At 51.6% G+C, this 19,068-nt stretch overlaps 5 protein-coding genes across 5 annotated transcripts; 1 reads left to right on the top strand and 4 right to left on the bottom strand.

Annotated features, from left to right (window-relative positions):
* Positions 1-23: 23 nt before the first annotated feature.
* On the bottom strand, positions 24-1,708 carry HO173_012012 (uncharacterized protein; the record flags this gene model as incomplete). Its single annotated transcript, XM_037313885.1, has 3 exons — positions 24-251; positions 301-1,476; positions 1,541-1,708. 3 exons carry the CDS (start codon positions 1,706-1,708, stop codon positions 24-26), a joined length of 1,572 nt encoding a protein of 523 aa, XP_037159173.1.
* Positions 1,709-2,742: 1,034 nt separating this feature from the next.
* Positions 2,743-3,903, top strand: HO173_012013 (uncharacterized protein; the record flags this gene model as incomplete). The annotated part of the gene is made up of 3 exons (XM_037313886.1): positions 2,743-3,066; positions 3,115-3,517; positions 3,572-3,903. The coding sequence occupies 3 exons, from the start codon at positions 2,743-2,745 to the stop codon at positions 3,901-3,903; spliced, it is 1,059 nt and encodes a 352-aa protein (XP_037159174.1).
* A 759-nt stretch (positions 3,904-4,662) lies between these two features.
* Positions 4,663-7,745, bottom strand: HO173_012014 (uncharacterized protein; the record flags this gene model as incomplete). The annotated part of the gene is made up of 2 exons (XM_037313887.1): positions 4,663-5,484; positions 5,532-7,745. The coding sequence occupies 2 exons, from the start codon at positions 7,743-7,745 to the stop codon at positions 4,663-4,665; spliced, it is 3,036 nt and encodes a 1,011-aa protein (XP_037159175.1).
* Positions 7,746-8,523: 778 nt separating this feature from the next.
* On the bottom strand, positions 8,524-10,631 carry HO173_012015 (uncharacterized protein; the record flags this gene model as incomplete). The annotated part of the gene is made up of 6 exons (XM_037313888.1): positions 8,524-9,259; positions 9,313-9,828; positions 9,880-9,919; positions 9,968-10,026; positions 10,086-10,395; positions 10,544-10,631. The coding sequence occupies 6 exons, from the start codon at positions 10,629-10,631 to the stop codon at positions 8,524-8,526; spliced, it is 1,749 nt and encodes a 582-aa protein (XP_037159176.1).
* A 4,877-nt stretch (positions 10,632-15,508) lies between these two features.
* On the bottom strand, positions 15,509-18,460 carry HO173_012016 (uncharacterized protein; the record flags this gene model as incomplete). Its single annotated transcript, XM_037313889.1, has 4 exons — positions 15,509-15,899; positions 15,959-18,121; positions 18,177-18,379; positions 18,437-18,460. The coding sequence occupies 4 exons, from the start codon at positions 18,458-18,460 to the stop codon at positions 15,509-15,511; spliced, it is 2,781 nt and encodes a 926-aa protein (XP_037159177.1).
* Positions 18,461-19,068: the final 608 nt, after the last annotated feature.

Raw genomic sequence — 19,068 nt, forward strand, 5'->3', positions numbered from 1 at the left:
AGTAGCGTGGAACAGGCCTGTTACTATTGCTTATCCTCAACGGAAGCCTTCTCAAGATCCTCAGTCACATCGGCCGCAGCGTCTTTTTCTTGCGCAAGCTCTGTCTCAGCAGATGCAGTACCATTAACCGAGTGGTTGGCTGTAGCAGGCTTCCTGGCCTGATCGTGGGTTCGCCGGCTGGGAGTCGAATGCTGGGGTTCTTTAGCTTCAGCTTCGAGACGGTCGATCTCTTTCTGCGCCTTTTCAACGTTCTGCTATGGATTAGCATAGTGCAACTGGATGAGCCGGATGAAGACGTACCTCCTTAGTCTTCCTTTCTTGGTCTTTCTTCCAATGATCCCTTTTCTCCTTGAGCTTCTCAACGACACTAGGCACACCGGCCTGGCTCATCGGCGGCTCTATATTGACCTTGGCGAGCTCTTCAATGATGCCAATGCTCAGATTGAATTTGCCCTCCGTAGGCGTCCCAGGTGCAGGCGAGCCAGCAACGCTTCCCTTCTTGCCCTTCTTGCCCTTCTTGCCACCGGTCCCCATAAAGTAGGTATCCTCGCGATCCTCCTTCTTGGATATTCTCGTCCCCTTGAAGTCGGAATTCGCATCCACGCTTCTCTGTGCCTCGGCCGCAAACCCGCTGGGACCTCGTAGCGATTTCGATGCTTCAGGTGATGACGGGTCGAAGTAGCGCATCAAGCCCTCCGCTGTCAGTATCTCATCCATATAGGCAGGCTCACTGGCCTCTTCTAATTTCTTGTCCGCGATCTTTCTCCGCTTTTCTTTCTGGTATGCATCCCGCTCAGCCTTCTGCTTTTCTTGTCTTATCCTGTACTGCTCTTGGTCCCAGTCTCGATATGACTTGTTCGCCTTGAAGTACTGGTCTTTGATGTCTTTCATCGCGGCCCATTTCTCTTGCTGTTCCGCATATGCCTTACTTCGCTCATCCCGAAGCGAATTCAACCCTTTGTACGCTTCGTCCTGCTCAGCTTTGATAGCCTTCAGCTCCCGGTCTGCCTCGTCGTATCTTTGACTTAACGCTTTGGCCTCTGGGTTGTCTAATTGCTTCCTGAGCTCTGCGATATCCGCCTTGACTTTATCTATACCTCTTTGGGCTTCATCGAAACCACCAAAGGCTTTCTTCTGCTTCCGGAGGCTCGAGATCTGTGCTATAGCTTTCTTCTGATCGACCAACGTTGCGTTGCTTGACTCCGCTACCTTCTCCTGGCGTTGTATCTCTTGATCGATGTCTGCGGTGTTTTTCCAAGACACTTGGCTTCGCTTCGTCTTCTGTTCTGCAATTTGAGACTTCAACCGAGCATCAAGACCTGCAATCTTCTCTTGTATACCACCGCGAGACGATTTGAAGCCAGACTGTTGCTGTCGTATATTTTGTAGTTCCGTTTTGAGCTCCTGCTGCCTTTTACCGGAGGGGGAGTCCTTATTTTGAGGTTGAGCGAGATCGATCTTGGCCTTGATGGCATCCTATATGTCGTCAGCCGATTGGATTACGGTAATGGGTGGGTACTTTTTGGTTTGACAAACGTACCACTTTTTCTTGTGCAGCTGCATGCTCCTTCTGTGCCTTTCCAAGACTCTCTTTGTATTTCAGTTCATCTGGCTTTTCCGGCTTCGTTTTTTGGGGCTTCTGAGTTGGCTCTGAGCCGGCATCTATTGTAGACAATGCGGCAGCGGCAGGTGTTGCGATATCTGCCATGATGGCGGTGAGATGTGCAGCAATGCAAGCACCCGGTCGCAGGTTATTGCATTCAGTAGACAAGGGCAAGTGTGACCAAGTCCAAGGATCATAAGCGACGGTGTAAGTCACGTATGCGTTGTGATTTTGATGTAAACTATACAAGTGACTTTTGCAGCGAATTAATTCCAAAAGTGTGGAGACTGGAGACCGATTGTGCATATCGGCATAATGTACGCTAGTGTGAATCTGGCTAGCTATCCTTGTGCATAATAACAGTAGATCTTGCCTTGAGATCCAACATCTCCTTGTTGAAGAATGAAGCGACGACGACGACCCTTCACCACTACTCCGCCTTAGCTTGTCTTGTCTCTCGTCTACGCCTAACCAATGCCGTACGTTCACGGAGCGGCCTTACCTTGACTTAAGCAGAAAAGGCTAGCTATGACCAGCCCTGTCTATCCAACATATGTTTCCTATGCTCGTATTCCACATTGTGTTCTCGCATTCACAATCGCATATCGATTATGGAAATGAAACTTAGACTTAGAACTTCCAGCTGCTGCTCAGCCTACAGTTCAACATGAACGCGTCCGGCCACCGTCATGTCTCAAAACGCGCGGTCCTCCCAGTCTGTCATCACCAGAAGCTCTGCGATAGCAACTGGCATCAAGGGCTTAAGACTTCAGGATGGTCAATCCAAATGGCTACCACTTCTCGAACACTGAATATTACAGTACCCTGCAGGTAGTTCCACAACCACAAAAAACACCGGCATGCATTGATGGTTATTTGCCGAGAAGGGAACTCTCCAGGTGTGGCCGGAATCTACATTGGAACCAGTCAAAGCACGACTATTTAGTGATCCGTCCGATGCGCCAGAATTATCAACCTACAATTCACCCCTAGCTTCTTCGATAGCACCCGATGCATCGTTGACTCGCAGTTTCGGGACCCTCAATACAGAAAAGAAAGGTGGTGCCTGGAAAGAAGGCCGAACGATATGCGGAATTCCACGGAAGACTTTCTGGATTCTGCTCGGGGTGAAGCTTCTCATGATGGCCGTAGTAATCGCTGTCCCAGTGGGCTTGTTCGTCCGTCGGGGCAAGCACACATCAGCACACGCCAATGCCTCGAATGTGCCGCCAAGCAGCCCCATAATGATAAGCAACACCTCTAGCCTCGCCTCGATCGCTTGGAACGACACCAATGGCATAATGCAGTACCGGGTTTATTCGCAGGGCGAAGATAATATTATAAGGGAATCTGCCTGGAATGCCACCGCAAACTTGTGGCAACTCTCGAATAGTGCAATAGGCATTGCCGAAGCCAATGCTCCATTGGCTGCTGTCATTAGCGGTCCAGCGGTCTATCCATTTGTAAGTGACAAGTGGCCACCAGGCCGAGACAAGAGCTGATATTTGCAGCAAATAGATCTCGGTGCTATCAGCGCTAGCGATACCATTGTCTTTTGGCTCTGTACCGACTCTGAACTAGTCGACGGGGAGACTAATTTCACGAGCGGGCCTTTCATTGACCCTACCGTTGCACCAGCCGCACATACAGCTCTCGCCGCGACTTGGGACCGTGCGCTTGACTGCAATGATTGCTCCGAAACCCTTCTCCTTTTGTACCAGGATACCGCTGGGCAGTTGGCATTGGGAAACTTGACCGTTGATGGGTGGCTGTGGTTTACACTTTTTGCAAACCCAGTGCCTGGAACAGGCCTTGCGCTCGACGTGCGATCCATGGGCAATGTGACAAGAAACATAGCCATTTTCTACCAGCGTGGAAATGACTACCTTACAGCAACGCTATTCAATGGAACTTGTGAGTAAATATCAGTCCCTGAAACCCAAAAGTCATCTGCTGACTGCTTTCCAGCCTATCAATGGGAGACCCGAGAATCAGATCCTATCAGAATGATCGCCGCCAACGCCTCCATAGCATCCTCTAACTACGGCTCCACCTCAGTAGGCGTGACGCTGGACGAAGTCGTCTTATCAACAAGCTCAAATGGGACAGCGGTTAATATTTGGGATGGTCAGACCCAGACGTTTGGGGTGGGGGAATACTCAACGGTCCTGGGGGAGTCAAGATCATTGGCAACGAATGCGGATGCACACGCGTACGGCTTGCAACATGGTACTGTCAAAGAGTTCAAGATTGATAACATGCTCGCTCGCTTGGTCAGTCGTTGGGAACGTGACTACTAGTTAAGACGACGTCGAACGTGAAGGCCGGTTGTGAGGAGGCCTCTAAAGTAATCGAACGCAGCATCGGCCTTGGCGGAACCCTCGCGCCAAGATGATTGAATGGTGGAAGCAGACAGGGAAATCACATCGTCCGTGACTCTAGCACAGTCCTCGGACCGATCCCCATTCGCTCGTTACATCATCCGCTGGTGGCAGAACTCACCCGTGATCCAAACTACCCATCAAGGGAAGGGCCAGCGCCAGGAGCAATAACATCCGCGCTACACTGCTACGACCAAGGAGCCTTCTTGATTATCAGAGCACTTTAAAGTTCGAAATACAGGAGGCAACGGGTGTCTTCTGGCGCGTGCGCGGGCTACCTTGAGCCTTGGTGAGGTGTGTGTTGATTTCACCGGTCGAAGTCCCTTTAGGGGACAGTACTTTTCTTCCGCCGGGCTCTAGTCTCTGGTGTATATATCTAATATTATATAATTTACAGTGTATGAGTGATCGATCAGGCGGAGAGATATCGTGTCTGCAAATGAGCAACATGCGGGTAAACGGTCGCCCGTGACAAGCACGATTGCATTTCCCATTTTTCGGTCCGCGGTACTTGAAATAGAGTAGTATGATCGATCTGATGGTATCAAATGCACCTCCCGTCAATCTAGTCCCGCTTGAAGAAGAACCCTCGCTCAATGTAAATCATATCTATCATCCGTCACCACGCGAAATGCCCCTTACAGCCATCAAATCAGACACCGTCCCATCCCACCCCATCTAATCCGGTCCGTTCCATATACCCTCGTGATAGCCCCCACCACCCGCACCCCCAAACCCTCCACCGCCATCCATCCCGCCCTCCCCGCCGGCCTGCGGTCCGAAAAAGAAGCCCCCGAACAAATCAGGCAGCTGGCCCCCACCATCGGCCCAATCGTGCTGTCCATCGAACCCCAAATTGGCACCGACGTCGCCGCTGAACACGGCAGCGGTGTTGGTGGTGTCGTTGTTCATTAGGAAGTCGAAGTCGAAGTTGTCGTAGGTGGAGGGGCCGTTGTTGATGTCGTTGCTGGGTGGGAAGGATGTGGGGAGGAGGGAAGTGTCGAAAGATTGGTTTGGAGGTGCCATTTGGGTTTGCTGCGGGTTTGACGTGGTCGTGGAGAGCGTGGATGGGGGGGGGGCGTTGGAAGGCGTGTAGGCGTATGTGGGTGCTTGGTTTGGGGCGATGCTTAGCAGGGGTGCTTGCCAGGTTTGAGACGGACGGTGGAACATGCGGCCGTTTTGTGCGTCTTCCGTGAAGAGGTTTTTGAGGTCATAGTCGAACTGTGGTGGTGGTCGAGAGCCCATGGTTGAGAAGCTGGAGGGAGGTGGGATGCGCTGGTCGAAATCACTCTGTGGTAGGATTGGAGAGTCGTCGTCTTGTCTTTGCTTCGCGAATTTGACTTGAGAGCCGAAGCCGGTAGTTGAGACGCACATCTTGACCGTCGCCTTGCTCATGCGCTCAAAGGCGTCACGGCAGGCTTCGGCGGGTGGGCATTTTTCGATGAGATCGCCTAGGACGGAGGTAGCTGCGAGGACGGTGAAGTCGACGTCGTCAAGAGTCTGTCGGCTGTCAGCTGAGGTGGTGCGGTGGTGCTTGGGCTACTTACCAGACGGCTACGGACAGTAGGCGAGTGCCAGATAGAGTAGAGAAAGGCAATGCCAGCCATGAATAAATGCACGGTTGCGAGGTAAGTGTAATTGACCAGATGCACTCGATGTAGCTGACGGTAGAGTTTTAAGACTCTTTGACCAGCTTCAGCAACTTTAAGAAAGATTTCATCCTCGTCTTCATAAGAGTCCGCGTTAGGTGTCATAGGGCTTTCCACATCGTGATGAGGGCCGACTTCTCCCGCAAGAGTATGCGGTACACTAAGAGATTGTCTGTACAGCATGATGACAGCTTGCCAGTAATTCAACTCTAAGAATTTGATAGAAAACTGGACTGTAGTATCCTGCTGGAGGGGGGCGCTCTCTTTCCATTCCCACAGCCGTCGATCAATGTCCTTTCGCCATGCATGGAACGACTCGAATGGCTGGAGGAACGAGCAAGAGAGTTTGGTGTGCATGAATGGGCTTTTGCGCTCTCCATCCTTGGCGTGTACCCTCTGGGCTTGCCGATATTGCAACACCTGCAGAATCTCCGATTGAAGGAGACGGAGACGGAAATAGTGATGCGCAACTCGCTTGTAGCTTGGTCCACTAAAGTTGTGTGATGGTATCAAGAAGCCGGTGGGAGTAATATCTTTATCATCGAGAACGCTAGGCCAGTCCGTCGTGATGACCGCGTCCGAGATGCCAAATGGGCGACCCACGCACGTACTCACGAGGCGGTCAAATGAATATACACACCACCAGAGTCGACGTCGCAGGTCTCGGACCCATTCCCGTCTGCCCCGTTCTTTCGGATCGAGACCTATAGGTGCAAAATCTGATTGATCGCCGCCCATTGCGATGTCGTGTCCTCTTGCGAAGCCAGTGCTGTCTTCAGTGGCATCGACTCCTGCACCATCCTCGTAGTGAAGGCCGAGATCGACACCTAGCCGCGTAGCAACACCAGTGATATACCACAGCCCCGGCGCTACAGGCCTTAGTAAGGCAAAACCTGCGAGCAGCAACACGGCCTGCAACTGCTCCAACCCACCACCAAACCCTTCCAGCCGATCAGCTGCAGGCATCGACCCAAGGAAAGATTCCAGGTGCATCATCGCCGAGGCATGATACTCTTCCGGCTGCCTCTGCTGGCTCGACAATTTTTGCTTTTTCGGGTTCGGGGAAGCGGGTTCTTGCTTCAAGCCTGGCGGTGTCGATCCTTTCGTTCCGGAACTCGGTGAGAGGTTCGCGGACGAATCTTCCAGAATGATACCTGCGCCAATGGCAAATACAATGTTCAACATATAAAGTTCGCGTGCTGATCTTCGCCGCTCTTTCGCTGCGTAGGCTCTACCAAATAGTACCATGAATTCGCCTCGGTGTAAGATGGGTATCTGCGGGTTCGCGTGCTCGAAGTAGAGGTTCACCAAGCGTAATCCTAGCTCTCTATCCGGGAAAGGTGCCGGTTTGATGTTTGGCTTGGTCTGTAGTCCGAAAAATGAATCCCGCATACTCGTGCCACCCGTAGCAGCAGCAGAGCCCACTGAACTGGGCTTGCTTCCCCGACCGCTCCTGTCACCGCCTGGTACGGAGCTCTTGACTGCTGCAAAGACCACTCTTGCAAACGATATACCGCTTGTAGAACCTAGGAAACGCGGGTCTGAAGCTCCTTGCACTGAAACCATGCCAATATTCGAGACCAATTTGTTCAGCTTATCCGACTCCTCTTTCTGCTCCCATTCCGATCCCGACTCACTCCCGGTATCTGCTCTTTTCCGTTTGATGACATTTTCCTTCGCGCTCGATCGCTCAGATAGCGGTGAATGAGCTGTAGAATCGTCTTTCAGAGGCTTAGAGCCCAGGTCGAAGTCGTGAGAAGGTCCGAAAGGGATGTTGTGGTCGCTGAGAAGCTCTTCAAGGTATCGCACCCGACTCTCAAGGTAGTAGACATATGTGCGAGGGATCTCTCGTTTGGTAATAGGGTCGAATCCGACGCATTTCACGCCCGCTTTCTCGCATGATGTGCACGCTGGGAGATTCTGGTCGCAGCGATTCTTTCGCAGTCTGCATCGATTGCAAGCTGATACGTTGCGAAAGGAGGAACTCGCGCCGGAACTGGCAGGGGCGGAAGTAGTATTGAAGGTCGAGGTACTGGCGACGAATGAAGGATGGGCAGCACCAGGGTAATCGTAGGTTTCCTCGGCCCGGGGGCGTTTAGTGCCGGCGTTCATGATAAGATGAACAGATAGCACAGAGGTAAATCACACTGCTGGCATGTTGACAAGTGAAGACATGCCAGGCAAATCTCATGTTTCGAATGACGATAATGATGATGATGATGATGATATGTATGATATGTATATCTAAAATGTATGATATGTATGAGAGTACGCTTATTATGCTGGAAATGGGGCGAGGGTATCAGGGTCCGGGTCCTAAGCTTGCAGCGTCCCGGTCAAGATCCTAGTGAGCTTCTATGCAGCGTTTTTAAAAAGGAAGCCCGGACTGATAAAGGCGATCACTGATCAGCCTTGCCTTATCATTTCGCCCTATCAACCGACTAAACTTGTGACAAATACCTATAAGCATTGGTACCGCTACTTCCAAGGCAAACTGTACGGGTATCGGTACCTGGCGTGTAGAGAATGTGTAGACTGTAAAGTAGAGCAACAATGTGTGAAAGTTTTGGTATTTGGTATATGGAATATTGTCATACAGCATTAGATAACAGGATACGAAGAGCAATAACGCTAATCTATGGGGGTATCCGGATGGCAAACGAATACAATGCACAAAAAGCAAGTCTTTCTCCCACGCTTCCCTGAATCAGGCCAATAATCCTCCCTATACGTACCCTTTGACCTGTCTGTTAATCCGCTGTCGTGCTGAGATCCGCCTCGAGAATGATGTGGCAGACGGGATTCGATTGGCCGTCAAGTCGTCTATGAACGAAAAACAAGAAATTTTGCGCCTCCCCGGGTCCTGCCGAGCGAAGCGTCGAATCATATGCTAGAGGAAGTTGAGCGTCGACTCTGATTTGGGTATTTGTACACCACCCTCTTCGAATTGCTGAAGATCCTCAGCGGCGTTGATGGCGGCATCGATGGCAAGGGCATCGATCAAAGCTTCATCTGCAAGACGCTCTTCATCTTCATGGTCCATTCGACCGTCCACTGCTTCAATCCAGAGGCTTTCCAGCGCTCCTAGAATGCAGACAACACCACATGCCCACCAGGCTACGCCGGTGAAGCCAATTTTTAGACCCCAAGAGTGGATCAGACCTGTCACCGTTGGACCGAAAGCCCGGGCCAGACTGGCAGAGGATGCTGCAACGCCATTGATTACCCCTAGAACTAGCGAAGAAGGGGCTGAGTTCGTGAGAAGGATTTGGTTCGACGGAAAGGCAAAGCATTGAGCTGTTATCTTCCAGAGGAGGCATAGGTAGACTCCCGGCATCTGAAGTCCTTGTGGTAGAATGACCAGGTATGGCACCAGAAGGTATAGTAACGGCCATGTCATTAAGACACAGCGAAACAACTTCAGGGAGCCAAAGTGGCGGGAAGCGAACGGGAACAGATAGAGCTGAGCGACCATTGAATAGACACCTTGCACAGATAGCATCAAGCCTATGGTCTGTGACGAAAGGCCGAAACCACCAGTGAAACGGAATGGCAGGGATATTGGCTCTGTCGAGATCGGCTCGCTCAGGAATACTGGCATTAGCTGATCGAAGGCTATTGAGTGACTACATTGACGTCAGCATCAGATTACGGGCATTAGGCGTGTGGATGAGCTCACTATGCGAGAAGACCAAAGCCAGCGATGTTCAATACTACCTGCTTCGTGAAGGCTTTCCTGACTCCTCGCGGCTTGTTCTTCACTCGTCTTTTGCCTTTCGTTTTTGCATCCGCGGGCAGAGCCTTTGGAGAAAGAGAAGGGGTTGAGGGTTGGCAAGGTGAGCCTTCAATCGTTCTGTATCCTGGGGGCTCTTCGTCTTCTAGAAGTGCGGATTGTTCCTGAAGATTAGCCTCGCCAGCTTTGTCCACGATGATCTGATCTGCTGGTCTGGTCTGGAAATGGCCCAGGAGCCACCTCCCAGCTTCAATACCAAAATCTCGGCGACCTTTCAGCTCCTCATGGGTTTCTTCCAAGAAAAGTACGCCGACCAAGACCCCAAAAGCAAGGATGACAGCGCAGACAAGGTTGGGTAGTAAGAATGGGAACTGGTCAAAGAGTGTGCCTCGGGCGAAGAACGTAGGGAAGGATTCGCAAGGTTGGGCCAAAGCTCCGCCAAGCGCAGGACCTAGAAGTGACCTTCATAGCATACTTTAGTACAAGCCGATGTCAGAGGCGAAATCGACGTACCCAAGACTCCAGACGAATGGCATGATAGCGTAGGCTTGAGCTGTTCGACGTGAGCTATAGTGCTCATCCCATCTTGAAATCCACTTACATTGATGCTCCTTGACCGTGACAATCTCGGCAACTGTAGTTTGGAGAACTCCCATATTCCTGCCATGTCACGTAAGGTACAAGTCTAACGAGAGAACGCAGGCTTGATGGGTCCTTACCCATTGAGCAATCCTCCCAGGGCTCGCCCTACTAGCGCAACTGGTAGATTTGGAGCAAACCCGAATACCAGCATACTGAGCGCCGTTCCTGCCAGTCCAGCAAGAAGCACCGGCTTCCTTCCCACCCTGTCGCTGATCCGACCCCAGGCGACACCTGATAAGAATTCTGCGAAGGCAAACGCGGAGGTGACCAATCCGGCGTAGACAGCAATTTGGCGGGTGTCAGAGGTGATCTTGAAGGACAGGATCATGTAGTAGACGTAGGGGAAGATGGACATGAAGGCGATTGGCTCGCAGATGCGACATAGTGCTAATCGGGAGGGTGGATGTTAGCCAATACGTAATGTGCAATAATGATGGACAAACAATGAAGCAATGAGCCCCAGTGCTAGCAACCGATGGCATTCGATCGGGGATTGCTTTGATCTGCGTTCCCCAAGGGAGAGAGAGAGACATACCAAGGATGTAAAGTTGCTTCGATGGGAACGGGGCTGTTTGGGCCTTGGCGACATGCTGGCGCCGGCGAGCTGGTATAATGGAAGTCATGTTGACCTGTGATGAAGAGCTTTGACAGCTAAACAGAGGTGTGCAAGGCAGGCAATTTGTAGGAAGTTCTGGGGATGTCAAGAAAGAAGAGGGAAACGGCTGGAATGATCAGCCACGACGCAGGGACGTCGATGGTGAGAAGCCAGGGAATGGATACTGCACGTCAGATGGGACTAGGGGAGCGATCATTCAATTCTAAATGATTCATGTTTTAATAAAACCCAGTAATTTGGTGGCTAACAGGGAGAGTAGAGGAAAGATGAGATCTTCTAACACTTCGGCTCACGTGGGGAGGCGTAAGTCAGGCAAGTTAGCGGAAACTTACTACCAAATTGATAAACTTGCAGGGAAACAGCCATGCGGGCTTGATATAGCAATTTACGGGGAAGGGGAAGTTAGAGAGCTCAAGGTGACTTGGTCGACGGATATGGACCCGGAACTTTATAGCCTTGTCCTCTTGTGTGCGGTGAGCATGTTGTCCCGCTGTACCTCGTCAGCTTCATTCCCATTGGTGCACAAAGGATGAAGTGGCGGTGGAAAGGGAAAGGTACCGGTATTCGCTGTCTGGTGCACTTCTCTAGTGAAAGAGAGTCTGAGGTCATCATGTCCCATGACCGCTTGCTGACGGGATGGATCATTACGCCTGGGGAAGGCGATTTCAGGCGAGCAGAGAGGGGATGGCATTCCCTGTTGTGGCCATAGGTATTTACGCCTTGTTTTTGTGTGACAGAAGATGAAAGAACCATGGAGGGGAAAATGAATACTCCCGCAAGAAGAAGGGGAAGGGAAAAAAAAAATTTAAAAAAAAAGGGATCCACGTTGGAAGAAGCATGCTGCGTCCGGCACTTGTCAAGAGCTTAGGCGAAGCTAAAAAGCATGCTGGTCATTGCCCCCAGTTTAGCGGCTAGACTTAGTGCGAAACGGATTCCCGGGTCCTGTTCCAGGGGCCATTGCTGCATCGCTGCCTTGCATGGACAGGTTCTGTGAGGTACCGTAGCCTAAAACGTGGCCCTAGAAGTTTCCCGGGGGAGTCGGGTACATAGCCTTAAGCTGGGGGATTCAACGGCTTCTTGAACCTTGATTACTCTTCTAGAAATCTAGAAATTTAATGGGGGGAAAAAAAAGGGGTTGGTGGCCATGGTGGCGATTGTCATTCCTAACAGTCCTACCGCAGACCGCAGAGTCACCGATAACAAAAGTCTTGAAGGGAGGATGATAATCGTGATGCCATCGATATATTCGTCTTCCGGAAGGCGCTTTGAGCCGGACTGCCATCTTAGATCCTTCGCTGTCCTGGAAGACGTGGCCTTGGTGTGACCTAAGGTATTCTACGGCACACGGTTGCGATTGGATAGGGTCAAAAGAGCGGTCAAGAAAGTGGAAAGGAAGATCAGGCTGGACCGTGGTGTCAGCGTGAGAGTTCGGATTTTCAACGCCTTTCCATCATTCCATGCGGTGAGTGACCCGTCGCCAATGGAACTAGGTAATGGACTGCCCTGGGAGTTGCTTCAGATCGAGAGATGATGTACGGGGCAGACGGGTCCTATTGGTCAGCGGCTTCAATTGAGATTAAGGACAGTTCCGAGAGGAAACGCCCACCGGCATCCCGCCCTGCTCTAATCCATCACACCAAGAGCATTCCCTACTTACTTTACTTCCATCGCGCGCCGAGGGTCAAATCCCAACAGTCTGTTCGACTTGCTGCTCTTTCCCTGCGGTCGATCCGCCGATAAATGCTCTCCAATGGGTCAGATCATCGAGAGCCTGCTTCACAACTCCCGACCCTGGTGCGGAGTCTTGGGCCGCGGTTGCGATTGAATGTCTGTACTTGCCATGGATTATATTCCAACGCATGCCTGTCGTGCATGAAGCACGCGACAAATGACAGGGATCACAGCCACAGCACTGCAGCTAGAGAAAGGAAGTTAGCAGCCACCTCGGGAGGCCACACCAGCATAGGAGGCTTAGGAGCATAGGGCCATAACAACGGTGTAGGCAGCTCTAAAGCCGATTCACCCGACAAATCTCCGAGTGCCTTCTGGCACAACCGGGCTGACTCCTCCGCCAAAATCAGCACTCAACTTCTTTACTGCTTCTACTGTTGGGCCGCTGGGCGCCAGAAGGTTCTGAGCTACCTTAGTCAATCTTCGCTCTTCAGCCCTACTCCAAGCTTGATTAATCCTTTGTGGGATCGTTTGCGAAAGGATCAGATCCAGATGACCCGCTTATTGGCATATTTGATGGACCGTCATCATGTTCAATTCCAGAAAACTCATTGCATCGCTTGGGTGCCGATGCCTTTCCTGCTCTCTGGTACTCCGTCTGATTGTCCTGAGGCAAGGCTACGCGTCGGTTATGCAATGGTCCTATGGAAGACCAATCAGGGTGCCACAAGTGCTGTGTTCGTGTCCATCCACACCCGTGACTTTTCTGCATGTTGCCTACTTGTTGGCGGACGGCATAACCCGACAGAGAAGATGCTTTCATGATCTGGGTAGAGTCCACCACGGTCCAGCTTTATGCTGCAGTACTTTTCCCAACATACCTCTGTTTCGAGCCAAACTCAAGCTGCCCACGAAATGTAAAGGACCGAAAAATAATGGCGACGATTTTCAGAGCACAAGGGTCAAGCACTTGAGCTACCGCTACGTTGGGAGTCGGTGTGCTGCAACATCGTGGTCCCCTACCACAAAAGTTGACCTCATTGGCTGATAAGGTCAACCATGGATGTTTTATTTACGGAGAACACTCTCGCACTATCAAGGCTATGCTGCTGCACCTTGAAGTATGATCATCAGTCACTCGCCTCCGTGGACCTGAAAACCAGTATCAGAGGCAGCTCTGCATGCATGGTACCGATGGAGAAGCTCGGGAAAAATGTCAGCTCTGCAATTACTTTATCGATAACAACTCATTGGACTTCTAAAAGCGGGTTAGCATGACTCGTGACTTGGGAGCCCAAATTTCGATAACCGCCATATTCACCTTCAAAGAAGTTAAGGGGTTAGTACAGAATGTGCTGTAGATCATGAATCGAGTTGTTTCAAGCGCTGATTTAATCCTCTTTGCGGGCACCAGACGATCGTTGACAACTCAGAAGTAAACAGCAGCCTTCCCGGACAGCTAGCCCCAGCCAGGAACAGGGTTTTATGGAGCTGAACCGTAGACAGTAGCGACGGCTATCTTCAACATTTCCCATGCATGATCTCTCATGCACTGCACCCCTGCTCTTCTCACACTATTTACCTTTTCCCGGCTTTCGAATTGTCCAGCGCTACGCCACTATTTCTTTCAACATCCATGCCAACCATATTCATTCATTTTAACCAGGATTTAACCCAGAGGATCATTTCTGTGAAAGGGTTTTACCTTACCTACCTAGAAGTATCTCTTTCGGTTACGTCGCCGCATCTGCATATGCACATTTCGCGCAAATCCTCTATACCCCTACATCTTTACCGATCTCGATACCTGTGACGTCGGAAGCGCTTTCGGCCTTCTCACGGACATCGAGGTTCCTGCAACAGGTAGAGCTTCCCAACTCCTTCACGGACCGTGTGAGACGATCGGGAGTGCGCGAAACAGCGTGTATGCATGCACCTCGCAGAGGCTCGCAGAGGGAGACCATTGGCTTGGGACCCCCGAGGAAGACCGTGCTACATTCGGAGACATTCCTCAAATTACGCTATACCCAGTGTTTCTGGGGTAGGGAATGAGCTCCTACCCCGAGAATTTGCGATCTGGCGAAGCTGCCAAAGCTGCAGATGTGATTAGGAGACACTTCCGTGCGCCGGGAAAAGGGACACTAGTGACCACTGACAGTACTTACCCGAGGAATCGATGGCGAACAATACCAATTCAAAGCTGTGAATCGACGCCTATGAAGTCGCCTTGGAAATGATTACTGGACATACTGAATCAATCCTTTGTGTTCCGCAACCGGCCCAATCTTTTCGACCAGGCTTGTTTGGGGCTGCCTGGAAGCGGCGGAGATTTCGAGCCAAGCTTTCACTCATCGCCCGACACAAAGAGGCTGGACGCTGGAGCATAATGGCCCGTGAAGTACTGCCGGGCTCTGCTTCGCAAGATGCCACTCAGTGGCCGCACAAACGATCCCAGGTGCGATTGTCGCGAGCGAAGCTTTGGGTGACTACGCGGTGCCGTAACATCGACCTCTTCTTCCTCTTCGTCCAACAAAGAAGCGTCTAGAACCGTACCTCAAGGTTTAACCCTGCAGTCATGCCTGCCGATACTCTCGTATCCTCACTCTTACGACATTTGGTGTCGAAAAACCTCCCGGGCCGGGTCGACGAGGGGAGAAACCCCAGCCTGTGACCTTCGACCACGCTCGCCACTAACGTGTCAGTGTTCGGGTACAGCATGGGTGCCATCGATCACGCCATACGGCCTTTTCCAAAGCCGCCTCTGCGCTCGGTTTACGCTCGAGACGGTGAAGGGGGCTGCGGGCAGGCCGGAACACGACATTGATCCAGGCCCTGACGGACAGCCGTACCCTCTGACCGATGCCGGAGACGGGCACCATTTTTCACGACCAGTAGTTATGAGGTGGAAGGGGATTTGCGATGTGTCGAAAGAGATGGGCCGTGGTTCTCTCTATACTTGAAGCGAAGATGGGTGGCGACACTTGCACAATCGGCCCGACTGGAAAGGATTAGGGTGGGTGAGATAAGGCAGCGATACTTATGATTTCCGCCGTGATCCGACGATTGTGTCTACATTGCCAGCTCGACAACCAGTCATTGCCCACCCAAAAAGAAACTTTGCAACGATAATGGAGCTTGGGGGGAGCCTGCAAGCCGAAACCTTGTCTAAAACTAAAAACTTTTTGAAACTTGGACAAACCGCCGTGCAGGCGCCTACACCCCATCCTCCACCTCCTCCTCCTGCTTTAAGCCGTCCGACAGCACGTCATCCTCCATCTCCACGTCCCCATCCCCGGCCCCATCCTCCCTCGCCTCCACATGCTCGCCTAATCCCGCAGCCGCGACGTTCCCCTCTACATCCTCCTTGACAGCCAGCTCGTCTTTGACGTCAGCATTCGTTTCTGCTTCGTCTTTGATGGCGTCTGGCTCGTCTTTGATATCAGCGTTGGATTGAGCTTTGGAGTCGTGGAAGCGTTCTTTTGAATGATCCATAAGTGGCGTGTCCTCGTTGTAAAGACGCAGCAGCATGGCTTTGCGATCTTCTTTCGGCAGCATCAGGTTGAGTGAGTGGAGGCTGCGCCATAGAGGAAGAACCATGCGCTCGCTGCAGAGACGATGTTAGCACGACCGACTGCACGTACGAAGAATAAAAAAAAATCGTACCTGAAGCTATCCCTCCCGTCCCCCTTCTCGACCCTCAGCACACAGCACCCCATGCCCACATCTCTAACCCTCTCCCCAATCTCCCCCAACCCCTTCCATCCCTTCCCATCCACCTTTGGAAACATCTCCACCAAAAGCGCCCTCAGTGTGCTCCTCTCCCATAATCTCACAACCCTCTTCTCCCCCACCCACGCCTCCAAAACTGGCAATCCTTCGCTCTGGATCCTCCATCTACATACTTCGGCAGATTGTACGTCTTGCTTGACGAACATCTTCACGCCGCAGTGTACGAATTTGATGCCAGAGCTTGCGTTGGCGGTCAGGATGGCGCGGGCAAGAGCGGAGGTGTAGTAGATTGTTTTGGAGGGGTGGCCGAGGGCGTTGCGGACCATAAATCTGTCTCGTGGGAATACGGGCGAGAGGTCGTAGAATTCGTAAATTGATCGCAGGTCCGGCTGATCAGGGTCGAGGTATTTGAAGGGTTCTTCGTAGGGTTGCTTGTTCTTGTTGAATTGCTTCTGGTTCTCACCGAGCGGTGGAGCCGGAGAAGGGAGTGATGTTTGTGTTTCAGGACGACTTGCGTCGAGCTGAGCGGCTGGTGGTGGGGGCCAGTGTACTTGACGATCTTCATCGCCTTGGGGTGCTGGATCTTCGACTTCAATTCCGTCTCTGGTTTTGAGACGTTTGGTCGACATTGCAGCGTCAGTCTCGGTGTCGTGTTCTCGTTTGACGGCCGTGGTGGTGCTGCTGGGAGCGTTCTCTTGGTTTTGGCGGGCTGCTGCTGATACGCCTTCTGCGTAGTCGTTGGTTTGTGGTTGCACGATCTTATCGGCAGCTTCGATTTTTTGAAGTGGGTCGCTGCCGTTTGTGGTTTTCGCCTCGATCTCTTTGACAACGTCCATAATGGAAGTGGGCTCTGGCTCCGGTTTCTTGGATTCGGCTTCTGGTCTTGCTTTGATCTCGATTTTCTTCTCCAGGACAGTGATGAAAAATGCGCCCGTGTCTTGCAGGTGTCCGTAGACGCGCATACACCGGTCAAGCGAACCAGCCTCTGCTCTTTTGGTTGATGGGAACATGAACTCGGATAGTCTTCCAAGACCTTCCTCGCCATTTTTGGCTTTCTCAGCTTCTACTGCTTGCCAGGATGGCCAGATCCTGCCTTGCTTGTCCATCACTTTCCAGTCGTTGAAGCCTTGCCGTCTCTTCAATTCAGGCAGAGCGCTACTGCAGTCAATGATGTCAACCTTAGACATGCCACCACATCGATCGATAGCTGTTGCTACGACTGCCTCGTTCTCCACGGGATTCATGCTGCAAGTTGAATAGACAACTCTCCCTCCGACTTTCAGCATTTGTAGTGCGCGGACCAAAATACGGACCTGCGTGGAGAACAGCCCAAGCGCATTTCCAGGATTCCAATCTTTCCAAACATTGACATTCTTTCGACAAGTTCCATCGCCAGAGCATGGCACATCGGCTAGTATGCGATCAAACTTGAGATATCTGTTTCTTGTTTCGCCGCCCTCTCGGATGGGATCGGTTGGAAGCTTTATGGACGGGTACATTGTTGCATCGTGATTCGTTACGATCAGGTTCGGGGAATTGAGTCTTTTCATCTGGTGTACGAGCATGTGCGCGCGCTTATAGTCGGCATCGTTGGCGATTAGCAACCCCGTGGTTCTCCCATCGTCCGACCAGTCGCCATTTTGTTCTTCCTCTTTCATTTGTTCTTCCGTTAATCGACCGTCAGGGCTCGTTTCTCGCCCTTGGTCCATCTTCATCTTGCGGACTACTTTTCGCGTTCGAGCCTCCTCTCCGCCATGGACCATTTCGATCAACTGAGCCGCTTTGCTACCAGGCGCCGCACACAAGTCCAAGACGGTCATGCCTGGTTTGACGTCCATGAGAAGCGGCGGGATCATGCTAACCACCTCCTGCCGACTTATATTTCCGACACTCGTCTCTGAGACCAAGAACTTTTGGAACGAAGCAAACGGTGGGAATTTGCGCACGACGCTCTTGGGTGTGGTCATCTGCCATGCCAATTGATCTGGGAACCATGATATAGCATTTGGCGGATTGACGAGCTCACCATTATGCTCTATAGAGGTGATCTCCGGTATGTAGCGGTCCTTCAGTAGCTGCTGCACCGGTAGAGCTTGCCTGCAGAATTCAAGCAATCAGCATGCGCCCATGAAATCGGTAGGGGCTCGAGTACCCTTTTGAACCAGTGAAACGAAAGCTATTTGGGAGTTCTCTTCGCAACGCAGTCCAGAAATCTTCCCTTTCGGCCTCTTCGACCAAGCCTAGTTCATTGTAGTATTGCTCATATTGTGCATTGGCTTTGGGCACTTCCGAGTAGTCTGTGCGAATTGATCGCTGACCACCCCCACGACCACCGCCTCTGCTCCCGCCTCGACCCTGCGACGAGAAGTGTTAGCTCCTTGCTTTGGAGGACCACGCGTCGGACATACTGACTCTTTTGCCCCCACGGTTACCCATTTTTGAGTAGTTTCACAAAAGGAAAAGCGGTGGTTGGCTCTCCAAGTAGTGAGCTCCAGTGAATTTTGGGCTGTCGGTGAGGTCATGTAACTTTCTCCGACTTGGTACGGTTGGCTACAAGCTGCCTCATGAAATCCCTTTTCCGTTTCACTCGCAGATCATCCATTGACTTTAGCATCAACTTCAATTTCAAGTCACCTTCGTCTAATTCGCACGCAGGTATGCCTGTTGGCTCAGAGACGCTCTTATCGCCTTCCTCTGGCTACAACGCGCCAGTGGCTTCCCACTACCTTAACCTCTTGCAAGAAGTTCAGAAACACAAAGAGGAACTAAACTTTATAGATAGGCAGTGGTGGATGAACTGGAACTCCCAGAAAGTTCGCACGGCTTGGAGCTCGATGCTAAGTTTTATTTGTTTGTCTACTTCCCGTCCAGTACCTTCATCTTCAGGAGGTCCCCACACTACTCGAGAGACACGTCTCAACTCTATGTAAGGCCGAACAACGCTCACTATCAGGCCTCTAGAGTACCTGGGGATCGACATTCAGGCATTCGCATTGACACTGGATTCCATTGACCCTGAAAAGTACCCTCGTTTTCATTCTTTT

Source organism: Letharia columbiana (genome assembly GCF_014066305.1).
Source record: "Letharia columbiana isolate WasteWater2 chromosome Unknown Sc0000072_s0, whole genome shotgun sequence".
Classification (NCBI taxonomy): Eukaryota; Fungi; Ascomycota; class Lecanoromycetes; order Lecanorales; family Parmeliaceae; genus Letharia; species Letharia columbiana.